General features: G+C 38.2%; 1 protein-coding gene across 1 annotated transcript in view; it reads right to left on the minus strand.

Annotated features, from left to right (window-relative positions):
* Positions 1-20,416, minus strand: part of mtrex (Mtr4 exosome RNA helicase) — a 41,460-nt gene that overhangs the window by 4,226 nt on the left and 16,818 nt on the right. The window contains exons 13-24 of the mRNA XM_084104400.1: positions 17,742-17,852; positions 16,789-16,890; positions 13,817-13,942; positions 12,113-12,263; positions 11,654-11,826; positions 11,417-11,485; positions 9,496-9,624; positions 7,995-8,105; positions 7,070-7,258; positions 2,190-2,353; positions 1,906-2,011; positions 329-385 (exon numbers count right to left, since the gene is read on the minus strand). Of these exons, the coding sequence (XP_083960526.1) occupies positions 329-385; positions 1,906-2,011; positions 2,190-2,353; positions 7,070-7,258; positions 7,995-8,105; positions 9,496-9,624; positions 11,417-11,485; positions 11,654-11,826; positions 12,113-12,263; positions 13,817-13,942; positions 16,789-16,890; positions 17,742-17,852 (1,488 nt within the window). The remainder of the gene's footprint in view (positions 1-328; positions 386-1,905; positions 2,012-2,189; positions 2,354-7,069; positions 7,259-7,994; positions 8,106-9,495; positions 9,625-11,416; positions 11,486-11,653; positions 11,827-12,112; positions 12,264-13,816; positions 13,943-16,788; positions 16,891-17,741; positions 17,853-20,416) is intronic.

The following is a 20,416-nucleotide window of genomic DNA, read 5'->3' on the forward strand; positions in this document are numbered from 1 at the left end:
CGGCCAAAATGTTCATATCGGTGCATCCCTATTTTTAAGAGTGCCAGCTCTTTAATTTTATTCTATACAGCAAATGTAGTAGTGAAATGAGGCCATCAAACTGACCTACATGTACCACACAGAAACTCTTCACACACTGTAAAAACACTGTCAAACTGTTCAAAACAGAGTCTATGGAAGATCAGACTGACCTATCTGCATAATCCGTGAATGCAAACAGAGGAGGGAGTTTAAGAGTTATTTGGTAAATAGTGTGTGTGTGATAGTGAGCTTGTAATGTGAAGAATTTCAGGGTGGTTGAACAAGTCCTCCCCCTCGAACACACTACCTGCATCTGTCGCAGGGGTCCCGCCAGCTGCTCCGTCAGTTTGGGCATCTCATTAGCCTGTGGACGGACAGAGGCAATAAAGGAACACTGTCAGAACAAATATATCACAGTGACAGTGCACTTTAACTTTCTAAATGATGCATAATAGGAACGTGATCTGCCAGGCTTCATGGGAGAGGCTTGCATTTTAGTTTTGAACAATGAGGCAGCATGGATGACATCAAATGTGTTTAAAATGGATTAACTTCTTAAAAGCAACAGGTAAACTCTCCATCATGTGACAAAACCCCTTAAATTTAAAGGCTCAAAAAATGTCAATTACATGTTTGTGTGTTACACCAAAAGACTTAATTTGGCAGGAAAATGTTAATCTTAAATGTTAAGCAGTACAGCAGTAATGTAATATTTTTCCTAAGAAACAATAAGAATTGATTACGCTATATTATATATCTACTACTATTTCCTCCTTTTATTGGGGATTTCTTTTCTCAGTAGGATTTCAGGACAGCTCTACCACATTTTGGACTTAAAAACAAAAACATGTTTAAAAACAAAATTTTATTCAAGTCACTATGTATGAATTGCATTTCTTAAACATTTGAATCAATTAATAGATCTGGACTAGGGTGGGCGATATGACCAAAATCTTGTATCACAACGCGAGTCATTTTATTTAACACAGGATCACAATATAGTTATTTTTTGCTTTAAATAAGGTTAATATATCAAAAATGTTCATACCATTGAAAATTCATAAATCTCGTCACCAGGATTCATGGCCCTGGGCGACACTTTCACCCAGTTTCATGGTAAATTAAAACGTTTAGACTTCTCTCTCTGCTGTGGGATGCTTTTCCTTTCTATCCCAGTCTTTCCCACCAGTGTATGGCAGGTGACAAGGCTCAAATTGACAGATGACTACCAAGAATAAGCAGCTGTCCCATGACCAACACACTTCACGAACCAACATGCACGACAAACGGCACAACGGGATCAGACATAACACTGGGTGAACAAATGGTGAACACAGTTTGGGGCGGGAATATCTGTTTGTGTGATTTTCTGTTTTTGCTACTGCACCTTTAAAGCCCAAAGCAAACACAGCCGAACAGTCTTTCAGTAGTTTGTTTAATCTCTCCCGGATACATTTTTTTACTGTGAAACTACGTCCACGGCTAATTTGCAGTGTACTCGGCATAATTTTCGGCATCAGCATGTATCCCGTTTTTGTTTGTTTTTATTATTCTGGCTGCATGTATAGAATTTGAAAAATCTTCCAAATTAACAAAACTTTTCTTACAAATTGACTTACAATATCCATGGTATCAAATCAAATATATGATACAATTTTTATGAGCTAATTTCCATATAGTGCAATCATTCAATGAACATGGCATGCTCTTCACAAGTCTCAAATAGAAGCTGGGCCTTTGAATGACCTCATTCCCTGCATTCATGACCGTTTCAATACAAACACAACTGGTTATTTGGGCCCATAACTGTCATAACCCATTGACTTCTCTCATATTACATCCTCACCACATCTCAGCATGTGCATGACGATGTTTTGGCCTTACGTTTTCCTGGAAGACGAAGCAGCTGAGGAGCGCAGTGGCCTGCTCCGCCGTCAGGTCGTTGAACAGCCCGTTAAACACCATCTCTGTCAGCAGCAGCTCATCTGCACTGTAAACACAGGAAACACACAAGACGCTTTACACACAAGCCTGAGTATTCAAAATAAGGGCTCTTATGGTGCAAAATTGGAGTTTTGTTTGCTTTTAAACACATGTCTGTTAGCTATAACTGTTTAGAACAAGGACTAGAATTGTGAACAGTGTGAACTAGAATTATTTTTTCTTACCTGCTGATCTCACAGGCCACACGGCCTTTCACCTCAATGACATCAGAGGAAGTGGCGAATCCCAGGCGCCGCAACACGCGCTTTCTGCACTTCAGCTCATCCATCTGCAGCACAGTGCGAGCTCTCTTCAGCTCACGCTTCGCCGCTTTAATGTCCCCTGCAATCTGTTACACACAAGCACAGTGAGAAAACACGTATTACTGCTTTAAATGTGGTTTAAAGGAAAACTCCGACTTTTTGGGACTTTAGCTTATTCACAGTATCCCCCAGAGTTAGATAAGTCCATACATACCTTTTTCATTTCTGTGCGTTCTGTAAATGTTATTTGACGCACCCACTGCTAGCCTAGCTTAGCACAAAGACTGGATGTAAATGGATAATGGTAGCATACTAATCCCAATAAGTGACAAAATAATGCAAACATTTTCCTATTTACATGTTGTGATCTGTATAGTCACAGCGTGTACAAATAACAAGGCTATATGAGACAGAGACCATTTTTAATCGTATAAATACTGGGAACTATATTCTCACTAGGCGTAGGAGCACAGCTAACGTTACTTGGGCGGAGTGGCTACTTGGGCGGAGTGATTAGCGCAGCACACGAGACGCCCTGTTGATGGTTCCGTAAACAAAACAAACGTGACTAACTAGCTAGTAGCGAACGTGACTTGTGATCATGGCTGACTTTGAGGAATTGTCAGAGGAATTTTACTGTGTATCAAACCAAGATCCAGAACCATATAGTTTTGAGCCAGAATACACAGACGAGGAGTTACAAACTTTGGAAGCTGTTCATTAGCAAGTTGAATGTTACAGTCCTGAGAGTTACATTTAGCGCCGCTCATTTGTTATTGAGCGATACAGTGTGTTCATGACAACACAATAATAACAATAAAGGGGATACACGGAGCCCCTATTTACGTAATAGTGTCACTACTAAGGTTACATTACATTAGCATGGCACTGTTACAGTATGGCTAATGTTAATCATCTCAAAACATAACGGAACACTTACCGCAGCAACAGGTGATCCAATTTGTCCTGTCTTTATTATCGATGGGATGGCTGTATCCTTTAGCACACGTTTCATGGTCCGTGTGGCAACTTGCATTTTTTCAAAATAGTCGTCTATAGTAAAATGTTCAGAGCAAACGAAATACTTCTTGATGCCGTTTACAGGTGTGTTTGGATCTATACCCAGAACAAACTGCGGTCAGCGTTTTTGGTTGGAATTCTATTAAACATCATAGTATTACCTGGTCTCCCCTGTTTATTGTTGCAGCTCTTTACAATACAGCGAACACCCATGATTGTAAACTATAAATTTACTATCTAGTAATTGCTGACTCTATTACTCCAACTCTGAACGAACTCTCTGCTCCTCACCACAGGGCGTCTCGTGTGCTGCGCTAATCACTCCGCCCAAGTAACGTTAGCTGTGCTCCTACGCCTAGTGAGAATATAGTTCCCAGTATTTATACGATTAAAAATGGTCTCTGTCTCATATAGCCTTGTTATTTGTACACGCTGTGACTATACAGATCACAACATGTAAATAGGAAAATGTTTGCATTATTTTGTCACTTATTGGGATTAGTATGCTACCATTATCCATTTACATCCAGTCTTTGTGCTAAGCTAGGCTAGCGGTGGGTGCGTCAAATAACACTTACAGAACGCACAGAAATGAAAAGGGTATGTATGGACTTATCTAACTCTGGGGGATACTGTGAATAAGCTAAAGTCCCAAAAAGTCGGAGTGTTCCTTTAACACATCAGTTTCCACATCAACAACTACATGTTCCTGAAACAAACGTACATTTGAAAGACGCATGTTCCAGGAAGAAACAACAAAATAGTAGAGCTACTCATAACACACCTGTCACACGCTCTTGCGTCCAAAATACACCATTAGAGCTTTCCACAAACAAACTGCATCTGTAAACTTGAATTTTTTTACGCATTAACAAACTTGACAGCAGAGGCGCCACATAGAAAACAAGGCGGTATCTGAAGTGTAATGATTTAACGCATAGACTTCACACTGTCACAACACACTGAATACACAAAACTAGTGGAGACAGCGCCACCATCTAAGTGCATAAAACATGGGCAAACATTTGTCTTAAGTCATGGTTCTTTGCTCCACATGATGCAGAGCATTTTTCTTCAAGATCAGCCAATGCATGTGAAGTTACTACTCTAAAACAAACAAAACGGAACTGCCGGTCATGGAGAAGAGGGCGGCAAACAGGAAGTGGGTCACGGCCATTTTTATATTTTCAGTTTTCATTTACATCATTCATTTTATTTAAAAGTTTAAGTAATTTTGTTATGTGCTTTTATTAGTTAGGCTTCTTTAATCTTTCTATTTAGCTTTATTTTTATCACTGGTTTATTATTTAGCTTTGTTTTTATTTCAGTTTTAGAACTTAAACATTTCAGTTAGTTGCCAAGGCAACAATTCTAATTTAAATTTTTATAACTTTTGCATCTAGTATTTATTTATATTTTATTTATATTATTGATTACTGAAAACAATCTTTAATAGTTTATTTTTACTTAAGACATCGATAATGCCCTGAAAATATCACAAAAACACGATTGCAGCTTTACCTACAGATCAAAGGTTATAAATTATGGTTCATGTACTCATAGTCTTTGAACTTAAAATCCTATCAACATCAGAGTGCTATACATTTCAGCACTGACCTGTAGTGACAGAGGACTTTATTAAACAATTAGCTACCATTCACTAAAAGAGGAAGCCCAAATCAGTCCAGATTGCTAATATCAGTTGAGACAGACAGGTTAAATGGTGTTGGCCTGCTAAGGCACAATTGATTCACCCCTTACAAGACTCTGCCCTAATGCCATTACCCTCTTTACAGCTTATCTGAGATCTTTCTAAAGTGATTCAGGCTCAGACTGAAAACAGGACACTGAGAAGAGCCAAACTGTTCTCAAGCAAAAAGGGCAAGAATTTCTCACTCCCCCAGAAACCACATCCAACAATCAACACCACATTCTTTAGCATGTAATAACCAAACTCGCTGTACAGTGTATTGCTGATGCTAATGTGTGGTCTGAATGGCATGGCCTACATTCATGCCTTCAACTAGGACATGAGGTCAATGAACAATTGCACCTCACGATAAACCAGAAAATGTGTCAATAACCTGAAAGAGAGAAAAGGTCATTCAAATCACCCAAAAAATAAGATACATTGAATATTTTATAATAGACTTAAAAAGCAAATATATGACAAAGTCTGGCCAGCAATGTTTTAAGGAAGTCTTGGAAAGTCATGAGCAGTATACTTTAATTCAAAGAAATAAAATACTTAATATATTAACATGTAATATAAAAAATAAACTAAACTAAACTGTAAAATATTAAAATATATAATGATAAAAATTCAACTCAAACACAATATAACTTTTAAATTATAAAAACTAAGTTTTTAAATAATGATGTGCTAAGGTACATTTCAATGAATATAATATTTTAAGAATAAATCCAATAATTAATAAAATTCTAAGAGAAATAACGATATATTAATTATAATATATACATTATATATTTTAAGTAAATATATAATCTAAAAGTTTTTAATATTTTTACAATATTTTAAGTATAGAAATAATATACTAAGAGAAATAAAAATCATATGATATGAAATATCATACAATATTTACACAGTATTTATTTTAAAGCTGCAGTCCGCAGTTTTTCCTCTGTCGCCATCTCTGTTAGAAATCTGCAATTGCAGTTACTCGCGGAATTATCAGCTTTACGTGGGCTGTGCCTCGGCACGGCACAGCGCGGATGAATTAGTGTTTTGAGGAGAATGTGCGGCTGTCAGTCTCCGCGCCGGTGTGGATCCTGGCATTCACAATCACAGATTCTACTTTTTGGAAGTATGACCAACATAATTTTCACTGAAAAATGTCATCCAACTTTTCTCATCCAACAGTAGCATCCACTTTTGTTCTGACCAACTAAGGAAAAAAAAAAAGCATTGCAGTAAATCGCGCTGATTAAATCTAACGATCGCTTATCATATCACGTCAAACCGAGCAAATTATACTTTGTTCTCAAATTGTTAATGTTAACAACATCAGCATTGCGTGACTACATTTAATGCCCTTCCGATATTATCCGTGTTTTCGCATGGGCCGGTTGCAGTCTCTTTTTTTCTGTAAGTCTTTTGCCTTTTACAACGGGTGAATCTCCAGTTGTCACTGGTGATTGTCGTTTGAACCTTTTATTCAGGATGTGAAGAGACTTTCAATCAGCATAAAACATTTCTGGAACAAATCAGCTACCCTGCGTTTAATACAGAAAGTATTAGGTTCTCTAGGCCATAGTGAAGGTTCAGTTCTGGGTTAGTTCCTGTAGATCTTTATAGAACAGGGTTGATCTAACCAAGTCTAATCTGGTTTGGAGGGATTTTCCATGTCTCCATGATGCATCTGACCATTTGATCCCATAACGCATACTCCCAACAACAAATATAACCCATGTGCAAAGCCTACAGAGACCGTATTAAAACAAAAACACTTATCCTCTTAATACCGTTGCACAATGTGGTCAACTATGTGTGCCGTATGATTGTTGTGATCCGATCTGAGCACCTATTCTCCCTGCACTAAAGCCAGTTTCCAGCTTTTGTTTGGTTCTGGTGGACCTTCAAGATTTCAGCTGCAGGAAATGACATCCACCCCTTCTAGCACGCTAAACAATAGAGCCATATTTCAAATGACATTTGTGACCCCTGCACTGACCAGAAAAAGGCTGCGTCTATGAAAAGAAATGACATTTATATCATTCCAGCTTTGACTTCTGCACACTCACGCACATCCTAGAGGACTCACCAGCGCTTTCTTCTCACACAGTGTGTAAACTGCCTCCAGGTTGGGGTCGCTGTGCAGGGGGTGCGTGTACATCCTGTGCTCGAATGCCTCCACCTTCTGAATGACCTTCTTCAGCGCTGGATCCTTGATACCCATGTCGTCTATGGGATCAAGCAGTGGAACACCATCTGGGAAACGTTTCTGCACCTCCTGGGAACGAGAAGCAGTCATGTGCTTTAATCTTTAAAATCTCTCATCATTATAATGATCATCACTCAACACCTTCCATTAGGAGAACGGTTGAGATGATCCAACGGGAAAAAGTCACATGACCGCTCCTAGAGATTAGCGGCTACAACTAATTGAGGCCAATTCGGTGAAGTGTAAAGGAACTGTGTGATTGTGTAGGGAAGGGTTCAGGATTAACAAGATTAAGCAATTTGCTACACTCGGCACAGAACAACACAGATGTGCCCTAACTTTTTGTAGTGTAGTGCATGTGCGGTAGTATGCAAAAGTGGTAAAATGCCTCAGTATCCCTCATTTGAATAATTCCCACCCAAGACATATGCAAAAAAAGAGGCAAGTTCTGTTTGAGTTGTGTTGTTAGTGTGTTGAAACTAGCAGTTATGGTAAGGGGCGCTGTGTTTTCTGAACATTCAAGCATGAAAACCTGTTCTAGTAGAGCCCAAAATCAAGACTTTGTATAAGGGCATAATAGGTTCCCTTTAATACAGTGATATGTGTTAAGTTAATACCTAAATACTGATCATTTAGAATTGAATTGTGTAAAAACATCTTAATTTTTAAATGAGAATTTTTTTTATATATATATATATATATATATATATATATATATATATATATATATATATATACATAAATATAAAAAATACACGAGTAGTATGCCATTCAAAATATACCCACTGTGTGTGCGCGCACTGACCTGTATGGATTTAAGCATGCTCTGTCGGTTGTCGTAGGGCCGCAGGTCTTTGGGGATGTAGAGCCGAACAGAGCTAATGGAGGTGATGAGATGAAGAATCACAGGAACAACCTGAACGAGAAACAGACAGTTCTGATTGGACGAACCTCCTCCGGCTGCCTCTGCATGAACTTCACATCGTGGCCATATATGACCAAAACCCACAGCGAGAAGCAGGAGGGTCAATCTAAACACATTTAGCAGGACCGGCGCAGACATAAAGCAGAGTTTACGAGCCCACAGAGATGGGGAAGAAAAACAAGAGCCATCAGCTAAACCCATTGAGCCTCAAACCTCTGGAGCGCCGGCTAAATTGCTTAAAGTTTGGGGAAGAGGTCAAGAGAGGAAAACAATGACAAAAATCACAGCTGTATCGTGGCACTTTGTGATTTTTATGCTGTGACAAGTTGTCGACAAAAAAAACTATTTTCAGGAATTTAAATAAACCTGAAATTAAATATAAATATTAGATCAAATTATTTTAGATATAAAATAGATTATGTTTACAAGTTGCCTCTGCAACTAACTGAAATAAGTTTCAGCTGAAGTACTGAAATTACTAAAAATGTAAATAAAAAATCCCTAATGAGCACAAAACAAAATTACTAAAATTTAAACTGAAATTATAAAAATAAAAGCTAATTCAAATTATTAATAAACAAACAAATCTTAACACGCACATTAATGGCAGGGTTAAAAAAATAAAATAAAAAAAACCACATAAGTTTGGTTTTAATTTTTGGTTTTTGATTTAATAAAGTTAATCAAACACTTCAGTGTCTCCACTGCATAAATTATACATTTAATATAGATTCATCTTTATTAAAGTTACAAAAGGTATTCAGGTCAAGAGCAGTGAGTGATTTTCTCTGTCTTCTTGTTTGGTTAACATTAATAACACAGACAGCAGCAGGTTTATTAGGCTGTTGTCACTTTAAGATCAGAAAGCGCATGTCACGGATCTGACAACTTTTTAAGGTCAGAAAATATAACTTTATTTAACTAATTTAAGACTTAAGGATACTCACCAAAGCGGTATTTTGGCATATAGGTTTGTATTTTACCGTTTAAGCGCAAAAGAGAACTCTATGCGAAACAGCTTTCTGTGCGCACGAGTCATGCGTGTCACACAGACAGGAAATTCACAGAAAACACGTCAGTACAGATTTAAGCTTTTTTTTAACGTTTTTGCATCTTATCGTGCTTGAATGGTTTAATAGCACTTGAATGAATGATAGCATGATCATATAATATAAAAAAATTATTAATATAATAATATAAAAAACAAATGCTCTGGTAATTGCGTTAAATACTTATTAATATTTTAATAAATATTTTTAAACGTTAAACTGGAGAAAAAAAACTCGTGCGTTAACGCGATAATTTCAGCAGCACTAGTTTCTATATAAAATCTAAGCTGGTGTGTCAATTCTGGGGTATGTTAACCATCAAATACTCTCACCTGCATCTCGCCCTTTTCCCCTGGGCCTGCTGGTTTGGCCGCCTCTGTGGCCGCGTTCTTTACGCTGTCTTTGCTGCAGTGGACCAGAACCTCCACCACAAACAACGGGTCAACATCACCACCTCCAGCCTACAAAGAACATACACAATTTTTTTTTCTGCACCAAAAAACCCCCCACAGAATTTGTTTTTTCATGACCATTTAACACCGACTCCATGACCTTTAAGGGGTCTTATTATGCCCTTTTACGAAGTCTTGACTGTTTTTGGGGTGTACTAGAATGTTTTCAAAAAATGCATTGTTTTTCACATATTTTACATTATTACAGCACCTCTGCCCAGTGCGTCTCAAACGCTTCATTTTCAATGAAGCCCTTCCTTCCGAAATACAAAAAGTGCTGTGACTGGTTAGCTGGCCCAGTGTGTTGTTAGTCCCGCCCCTTCATAAGCGCGAGTTCTGTTTTAGTGTAAATATTGAGGATGGCGTCAATTTCAAACCAATTCAAGCCTGATTCAGACCCTGACAATGTTAACGTACAAGAGGATTGTGCAGAACGGATTACATGCACGGACTTCACAGGACGTTTCAGAGTGGTATGTTTTTTTTTTTTACTTTCTTATACATTATAGATGCAATGTTATCCACCATTAAATCATGATATTTGTCGGAAAACTAAGGTAATACAAACAGTAATCGATCACTAAACCATGGTTAATTGTCCTAAGGATCTGCGAAGCGTCTTACAAAAGCGAGAGCTTACAAAAGCAACAGAAAACAAGCTGCTCTTCATAGAAATGTGCAGCGCACAGATAAACGTTGGGGTTACAATGTTCAGGAACAGTGTTAAAAATAAATTAACCACTCCAAGTTCGTCAGCCTTAGGAAGGTCAAACAAATGAGTTTGAAACGTTGGGGGGAAAAAACGTGTCTCTGACATGGCGCCAACACTGTCTTCTCCAACGCAGCTCATCTAGGCCTCGTCCCTTTTTTTGCACATTCTGTGGGCGGGGATTATTTAAATGAGTAACATAGTGACTTCAAAAGATCCGGAATAAACGCATTGTAGTCCAAACGAGCCGTTCGTTGTAGTTCTTGAAAAGTGGATTCTGTTAAATAAAATATCGTCCTTTGGAATGGACTTTGTAACCTTGCAGATCTTTTTTATGCTCAAACAGCAACATTACACACTAACTAAAGTTGAAAAAGGGGTTGAAAACCCCTTTAAAATATATACATTTTTTTGTTGCTGCTGGGCATTTCAGAACCAAGTGGTGATACATGTCATGTCTGATGAAAGAAAGCTGCTCGTTCTTGTAGCTTAAGCCTGGAATACACAACACGGCTTTTAAAAACCCTACAGTTTTTAAAACACTAGGCATTAAACACTTGCTGATTTAGTAAATGGTTACAGAGAAAACTGAAGATCACACACTAAACGACTGAGGATCACACACTACCAGACTTTAAGGGCGTGAGTCTACCAAATCATTTGGAAAAATATGCTTTGGTGGAGACACAGCGCAAGTCTTTCCAAACACAAACTCATGCAGAAATGTCTCATTGCTAGGAGAAACAAAAACTATTCTAAAATTGGATAAAATGTCAAACATGTATGATATCACCTGAATGGATATAATATGTTTTGTGATCTCGGTCAACTTAGACTGCCCAAAATCTGCAAGTTGGCTCTGACTTTCAGCAACTAGCACTGACTTTACTTTTGCACAGATTTTTTCCTCGATTTGTTGTCTAGACATGTAGTGTATTACAGCCTCTAGTTTACTTTTTTCCACTTGGAAGGACATTTTGAGTTCTGAAGGTACAAGTCTCAAAAAAATCAAGGAAAATTTGATTCCTCACGACACATGACCTCTTATAGTTGGGCACTTAAAAAAAACAAATAAAAAAAAACGGATAATACCTTGACATTTGCCTTCTTTTGGAAATTGACGATTACACCCCAACCAAAATCCAGATCTTCCTTTTTCACCTGGAAATGAAAAACCCAGAAAGTGTTTAGCAATTTCAGTTTCTCTAAACCAACAAAACCAAGCAGGTCTGAGGGGCTATATTCTCCAACAAAACGGTTGCTAGATTTAGATCAAACATTAACTGTATTTGCACTGTCTTTGTACAGAAAGAGCCACTGGCCATTTACCCTGACCAGTCTGCCCGGCTGCAGGAAGGGCAGGCAATATCTCGGTTTATGAACAAACTCCTCGATTTCCTTGCCCAGTTTGGCCAGCTGCTGACGGATCTTGTAGTAGGTCACCACGCTCTCTTCATTGGGGATTCGTATTGCATTATACTCCTCCTCCAGCTTTTTCATCTCTGTGAGAATCACAGAAAATAAAGACACGAGTGAGAAACGAAGTTCTGTAACAACAACCCAATTACTGATTCTATATAAATTCTAATGAACAAGAAAATCTAGTTAACCAAATGTTAACTTGTGTTGTGCTAAACCCGTATGACTAACAGACTTTATCAAACACAAACAAGGACATTTTGAAAAATGTTCCTGCTGTTCTGTTTCACAGAGAACAACATGATGATGCATAAATGATTACAGAATTTATCTATGGAAAATATTCCTTTAAATCATAATTGTTCTTACTCTCCACAACGCCAGGCACGGCTCTATAGTGCTGGAACTGGTAGAAGGACTTCTCTAGCATGTACTCTGGGTTGATCTCCTCCACACGCAGTAGATTGAGCACCATGTTGTAGGTCAGGTGGAATGCACTGTTCAGAGGATCTGCCGTACCCTACGAGAATAAAAGGTGTAACTCAAATCATGAATCTAACACAATCCATTGACAGCCATACGGTGGAAGAATGAGGAGTTCACTACATTCATTCGCTGTGAAGTGAGATGTGGAATATGCCGAAAGTGCTTCGCTTTGAAATATGCAGTGCAAAAGACTATACACTTATACAGCCTTTTGAGATTTGATAAGGGCACTAAGCCACATCACGTTTTTGCTTTTTGTTCACTTGACAGATACATTGCCAAAGCAAAGTCACACAAAAAAATACCTTTTATGTTATATTTGGTTCATTATGAAACTGTGCCAATTCAGATTAAACTATGGTGGGCCGCCAGAGTCTAGGTAATAAATGGGAAACACTGTCTGATATAATAAAAAGCACATTTACCCACAATTTTTACTTCACTTTTACTTTCACCTTAAATGCCTGAAAAATCACATGCATAAACATTACAAGTGAGGACAAATGAATAGTCTAATCAGAGTTTTGAATTGAATCACTGAAACAATTTGAACAAATTCATAGAAACACAAAGGATTCTAATCGTCTTGAGCCAAGGAATCAGAGGGAATATTTTGTTTTGTTTCTAGCCTTTAGTTCAAAAGTGTGTGTGTGTTCACTACTCCTAATGTGTGGGTGCACTAACTTGGATGGGTTAAATGCAGAGGACAAATTCTGAGTATGGATTACCATATTTGGCCTTCACATGTCAAAAAGAAAAGTTGGACAGTGGCACTAGAGGGACTGAATTAGAGACTTCAGATTTGCTATGGTTAATGTTGGGACGGTCTTGTATCTGTTTGACAAATTTCACAAATTAATTTTTACCAGAGTTTTATGGGCTGCCATAGATGCCAGAGCAGAAGAAAACTAATGGATGAAAAAAAGCTTGTGCTACCAAGGCAAACATCTCTTAAATTCCACAACGCAAATAAAATAAAACGTTCAACCAATGAAGCCTTTATACATGAGTAAACAACTGACCACGCTAAGAGTTAGAAAACCACAGAGCTGTCTATAAATCAACAGGTTTTGCAACACAGAGTCTGATTCTACGCAGGCCCAGAGAAGAAAATTGAGAAGGCACTACTGATGTGTGCCAGACAATTCATTTTAGTGACTTGGCTTTCTCAGTATTCTCTTTGAAACTTACAAAAGAACCATAATAAAAGTACAATTTGAATTCAGTCAAAAGAGCATTGAGCAAGACTTTTTAAAGGACCCCAAGCAGAGATGGGATGTGGCAATCCAAGCTTCAGAGGGGGGAATCGTGAGTCTGCAGGGACGAATCCTGGCAGGCAGGCATGTGAGACCAAGAGAGCTTATGGACTTCATGTTAAAGAGTGTATTAATGAATGGGGCGGCCCCTTACAGAGGGTGCCAAGGCTTAGAGGAGGATAAGGGGTTTAGGATCAGAAAGTTTGTGCGTCAGAGTGTGTTGGCCATCACCTGAACAAAACTTGAGGAGAACTGCTTAAAAGAACAGTTCACCCAAATATGAAAACAAAAATGAAGATTCATCATTGTCATGGCGTGTTGGCATGTTTACCTTCAGTAACTGTTTGCCAATCGCAGGGCTCATCTTCTCATCCACCATGAAAATGACTATTCCCCTCTCATCCATTCCTCTTCTGCCGGCACGTCCTGACATCTGGATATACTCTCCAGAGGTGATCTAATGTGGGGGTGGAAAAATATGAATTAATTACTATTGCAGAAGTTGGTTACATTAACCATACATAGTACGTGTAATCACACTGTTGGCTAAATACGGTTTTCTGAATTATCTACTACAAAAAATCTATAAAATTGTATTAAACACTGTACTTTACATAAAATTTTTTATTTTGACGAGAAAGTCTTATTTACAGCAAACCAACTGTAAAGGACACACCCAAACGTGCAGTGCATTACATTTAATTAGATTTTATTTAAATATGAATTAACTTATGTATATATCCTGTTTTGTTACCAAGGACCAAAATGGATGAAGTGTTCACAACTGGTTCACACTGTTGAAAACAGTTGTGCTGGTAAATATTTTCGTGAATACAGTGATACATTATTTTTAAAGGATTCTTTGATGAACAATTTTTTTGTTGTTGTTGTTGTTGTTGTTGTTATATCTTACCAGCCAAACTTATGAACTGTGGTTTATACTTTATATTTTGCATTTCTCTCCATTGATTTTAAAGCAACACAAAGGAACTTTTCCTCTTCGGTCGCCCTATAGGTTGGAAGCGGAATTGTCCATTACCGCTGTCGTAAATAATTTCGCCGCCCGCAGCCTACTGTCGCACGCACACTCGCTGTTTATCCAGCACCGGCTTTGGAATGAACGATGTCCACAGACAAGGTAGAGTATGTTGCATGATTTCATGAAAGTATGATGTATTGCGACATCAGAAACGAATGAAAACTAAATAATGACTATTGTAACACTTGACGTAAAGCAAGTCAAATTTATAGTTTTCTTATGTCTCATTCAAACTACAGAAACGCAACCCGGTTTGGCAAACTTGCATGGTGCGGTTATAGCAGATATAGGGCTGCAAAGCGAATCCAGAAGTGCCTTTCACCCTGTTACGACTTCTTGAACCACTGATACGATTTTGGAAACATTATTTTAAAGAGCACCTATTATGACTCTTTTCACAAGATGTAAAATAAGTCTCTGATGTCCCCAGAGTATGTATGTGAAGTTTTAGCTCAAAATACCCAACAGATCATGTTTTACAGCATGTTTAAATTGTCATTTTTTGGGGCTCAGAAAAACACGCTGTTTTAGTGTGTGCCCTTTAAATGCAAAATAACTGCTGCTGCCGGCCCAGGGGGCGGAGCCTCACGAGCTCACGCTCAGAAGAACCAGAAGGACAATCTCAACAGAAACTCTCAGTTGCGGAGTTCATTTCGACTCGGGAGTCGGACAATAATGCCCACAGAGCCAGAGAATATATGCTGTATAGAGATAGAACAGGTATAGTTTAGTTTAATTATGGTTATAATTTATTTGTCATCTGCTTTTATCCACTATTAATACAAGCCTGCTGTAGCAAACCCCGTCCGAATGATGACCAAAATATACTTTGAGTTCAGTGAAGTTTATTGTACATCACACAAAAGATGAGCGTTAGTTTTACTCCAGAGAATCTCTGTAAGAGCTGAATAAACACAGTATAAGAAGTGAGCATTAAAGTCTTGTCCATAAACTAACTCTCTCTCCCTTTCCTTATCATCAACATACACAACGAAGTACACAAAACACTCGTTACAACTAACAGTAAACAAATATACACACCTTTTCAGTGGGTGCTAAATAAACTGGTAAACCTTATATCCGTAAAACGACTCGATGAGCTGTCATAAAGTGCGCGATCTCACTTTCATTTCTGCCGTGATCAGTAACGTTAGGACTGTCACTCTGAAGACCGTAAGCTGGATCACGAACAGATCCATCCTCGAGTAACAACGAGAGTAAATGAAGACTGATATGTTCATTCTTACATCCAACAACAACACACCTAAATCGCTTAGGAGACATTCTTGTCTACAGCGGCTCAAGCGTTGAACAATGGCGGACTCTGTGTCCAGCTCACTCAGGGCGGGTCTATGCTCAAACTGAAGTGTCAATCAAGGAGTCGTGGGAGGGGCCTGTGCAATTCTACGTCACATTCCACCGAATCTGAGAACAGCTCATTCTGAGACAGTGCTTATGATTTATTGAGATTGTAAAAAAACCACTGGGTGGATTTTTATCATTCTAGGGTGGTTTTGCTCACACACTGCCAACACACATTTATGTTCAAACACCATGTAAAAGTGAATTTTGCATAATAGGTGCCCTTTAAGGTAAAAAATGTTCCTTAGTGTTGCTTTAATAGATCAGGAAAATGGGCGTTCTGTTAAAGTGCATAATGGTGGTAAAATCACCACAAGATGTGGTTGTTAATAGATTTTGCTGTAAGGAAAACATCTGCAGTTGCCCAAACGATAAGGTTTCCATCTGAAAGTTCCTTACTGGTACGGCTCTGATAAATCACAATCTGGCACCAAACTCAAACAATGTAACATATCAGCCCACTAGTTTTGCAAATATTGTTTTTGCCTGATAACCTAACGTTCCTCTGCTATATTACAGCAACCCATAGCTGACCCCAGATCAGTCTCATCTTCTATTAACTGCTAAAAGTCCCAGAGAGGGGCTCAGTGCCTGCAAACTTTGAATGTTCGTTTTCTGGCAGACTCATGGATACCAGATGTTCCTCACAAAACGTTTTAGATGGCAGCTTCCATCGCTCACTCGCTCTGTGCTGGAGTATTAAGCCAAGGGCCTCTTTTATTCACAACAGCTTGAGTCATTGCCTCACACTCACGCAAACAATACGTGGCAGCTTGGACAGCACCGTTGCTCGACCCTGTGTCCTCTCTGTGCAACGGTGGAGGAAGAGGCAAAGAACTGCATTGGGAAATTTGATTAGTGATCTTGGTGAGAAGCAGGATAGAGGATAGTTTGTGATTTACCCAGCGGAAGTCTTTGCCATCAAATTTGCGTGCACTGGTGAAGAGCACTGTTCGCGCAGGCATGTTGATTCCCATGGCAAATGTTTCTGTAGCAAACAAGGCCTAGAGAGAGATAGAGAGAGAGATAGATATAGATAGAGAGAGAGAGATATATATATATAGAGAGAGAGAGAGATGTTACACCAAACCATTACACACAGACACACACACGCTTATGAGAATTTTGGCTGAGAAACTAGTGAGGTGTCTTAAAGGGACAGTGCACCCAAACACAAATCTCATTCCTTTAGTCAAACCTGTATGACTTTCTTCCATGAACACAAACTTTTTGAAGAATATCCTGGCTTCTCCTGGGTGGACGATATGACCTAAATCTTTAATCACAGCACCTGTGTATAATGTTATTTTCGCTGAACGCTAAACCTAAATTTAAATACACATGCATGCATACATACACATGGCATCAGTAGATGCATTTCTACCGTTGGATGGTTGAATTGAAATGAAGAAAAAACAAAACTGAAGCCATACAATCATTTTGTGTGAGCAACGCACAACTCACAGTATTGCTCCAAAAAATTATAGTGGCATTAGATGAATTAAGTTTAAAGACAATGTAAATCTAAAGTCTTTGGTAAAGTGTCAAAGATGGTGCACTCATTACTATGAATGGGAATAAGTCCCACCTTCCAAATAAGAGGCAATCGCTCATTGGTAAAGCCATCGTCCTGGTCCAGCCTGATATGAAGATTTGTCATGATTTGAGCATTTAGAAACAAAATTCTTGAGACAGCTGTTGTCATTTTGACAGCTGTTTGGAAACATTTTGTTTCCCATGAGAGAATTTTCATACAAGATGGTGAGTGAATTGAAAACTAAAAGGTTGTCAACTCTGAATGACTCCATGTTCAGCCAATGTGAAAGTGTTTATCCAACATTACACATCCAGTCACCTTTATCAGACCCTCAGAGAACAGGATCTCAATGGTCTCTTTGAGGATCGGGAGGAGGCCGCCGTGATGAATCCCAATTCCTCTCTTCAGCAACGGCAGAACATGCTCCACCTGTTGAGAAATGATCTCGATTAAACACACACAGCTTCAGGACTCGGACAGGCCATTACTGCGTTTAATCACAACTCAGTCAGATCAACATAGTGAAGCTAATACCAGCTTAAAGCTTAAACCAGCTTAAAGACCTAGTAACACCGAGGCCGAATTTTTCAAGACACAAACAAGCACAACAACATTTTCAAGGAATGGTTGACCTAAAAATTAAAAGTTGGTCATTGTTTACTCACACAACTGGTCAAGCTTAACTCTTTCCCCGCCATTGACGGAATTTTCTGGCTTTCAGTGTTTTCACTGTTATACAGTAGGGGGCGCCATTACACATCTTCTGAAAGAGTACTGAATCTCCTGATCAAAACGCATGTGAAGATGATGCAGAAACAAGCGATATCATATGTAATCATATGAATATGTAAAATAACGCAATCACCAGCATCAAACAGCATATAAATCAAAACCGCCTAATGTTACTGAATGAAACGTCGACCTAGGACGAGCTATAGGACTGTGAAGCTTTGATGGACTCGGATTTACTCCATCTGTGTTTTGATCATCGTTCTGAATCCGATCTGTAGTCTGACAGAAATGCGATTTTCTCAGCTTTTTGGTCAAAATGTTGCTTTTTTAATGAAACTTACCCACATTCAAGTGTTGATAAACAAGAATACATTAAGGTAGAATAAAAAGTTTTTTTTTTTTTTGTGTGTAAAGGCAGAGGATCTGTTCTTTTGTTATGTTGCATGTTCAGATATTCATACAACAAAATATTCTGGGGGCCATGAAATTAACACGATAAAAAATGCTGGCGGTGGCTGGCAAACGCTGGCAGAGAAAGAGTTAATTGTATATAATTAAAAAATGAGATTTATCTTATTTAAAATGTAAAGCTACTGAAGATTTGATGCATATAAAAATTCAAACAATATGAGGAATAAATAAAATTCAAACAATGAGGAATAAATTAAAATCTATCATTTTTGTGAGGGTAGTGAAAATATCCGCAAATGCAAATCTGGGTCAACAGCGTGAAGAGCTCAGGATGAGCTTGCAGAAATGTATCATTGAGAACAAACAGGCAGGGGTCAAGTTGAAGGATGGTCTGTTCCTCATAAAGGCAACATTTACACAAACTGAAAAATTTAACTAGTCCTGTAATCACTCATCCTCCAACAGCAGGTGTTCTGATGGAGGATCATTTTATCTTCACACTGACAGAGCAGCGTCCTTAAAGACCATCTGATCTGAGATCAGCACCTCTACTGCATGAGCACAAGCCTAACTCTGCTCTCCTACAACATGCAAAAGGATGACAGCAAAAATGATGTAGGAGTAACAGTGAACAGGAGGGCTGAAGAGAGTGGAAAGTTTTACAAGCCTCTTAAAACCATTTTGGGAATTGCTAACACAGATTCACCTCAAACAAGTTTCACATGTACAGCCCGACTTTGCTGTGGTTTGTGTGGCAGGTCTTCAATTAACAAAGCAAGAACTTATGAGTTTAAGTGAATATTTCGGTAAAACAGAAAAACTTTACAAATCGGGATTTTAATTATAGTACAAGAAAGAACATCTTTAAATGTGGTCCATGTGAGGAAAATATTAGGGTAGTCAAAAAGATAAAAATAGATTTATTAGCAATTGTGTATGTGCCACTTACTATCATTAAAAGTATCGGTTACACTATTTTAAGGTGTCATTGTTACAGTGTAATTATATATTTAAGTACTGAGTAATATTAAGCAACTACGGTTTGGTTGAGGGTTAGATGCATGTAATTATGCATAATTTACTGTTATTACTATTGTAAGTACATGTAACATATGTAACAAGGACACTAAAATAAAGTGTTACCAAAATATCAAAAGTTTGGGGTAGGTAAAAAAAAAAGAAAATTTATTATGCTCATTGCATTTATTTTCAATTTATTAAAAAGACAGGGTAACACCATTTTAAGAAGTTACATTTACTGTTATTACTATAGTAAATACATGACATGTAGTAACGTGTAACTACGTCACCTTAAAATAGTGTTACCAAAGACAGTAAAACAGTAATATTGCAACTAAACTAACTGTTTTACTATATTTTAATAAAAAAATATGTATTATTCCTGTGATGGCAAAGCTGAGTTTTCAGCATCATTACTTTAGTAGGGATTTCACGGTGAGGAAAATTCACATAAATGTGTGACAACATCTGTATTACTGATACCACCAGGGGCATCAGGGAGACACTATCAATATGCTGGGTATTGAAATCGCTTTTGAATGCACGCTTGCTTTTCAATTTTGTTTTCAAATTCGTGATCACGTGTACCTAGTGTATAGTGTATAGTGGTACGGACCACACATTTTATCTGTTGCGCATCAAATCCTCCATCATCATCCACCATCTCTCCATACCCTCTTCACGTGATAAGTGAAATCTGACTCTTGCTGCACTAGTGCTGATACTGCAGCTGAGCCGTTTATAATTGTAGTCGACTAGCAAAAAAAAAAACTATTCAAACTTTGCAAACTGATTTTCCTTTGCATGCAGCAGGCACCAATAACATACTT

Source organism: Abramis brama (genome assembly GCF_963993115.1).
Source record: "Abramis brama genome assembly, chromosome: 25".
Lineage (NCBI taxonomy): Eukaryota > Metazoa > Chordata > Actinopteri > Cypriniformes > Leuciscidae > Abramis > Abramis brama.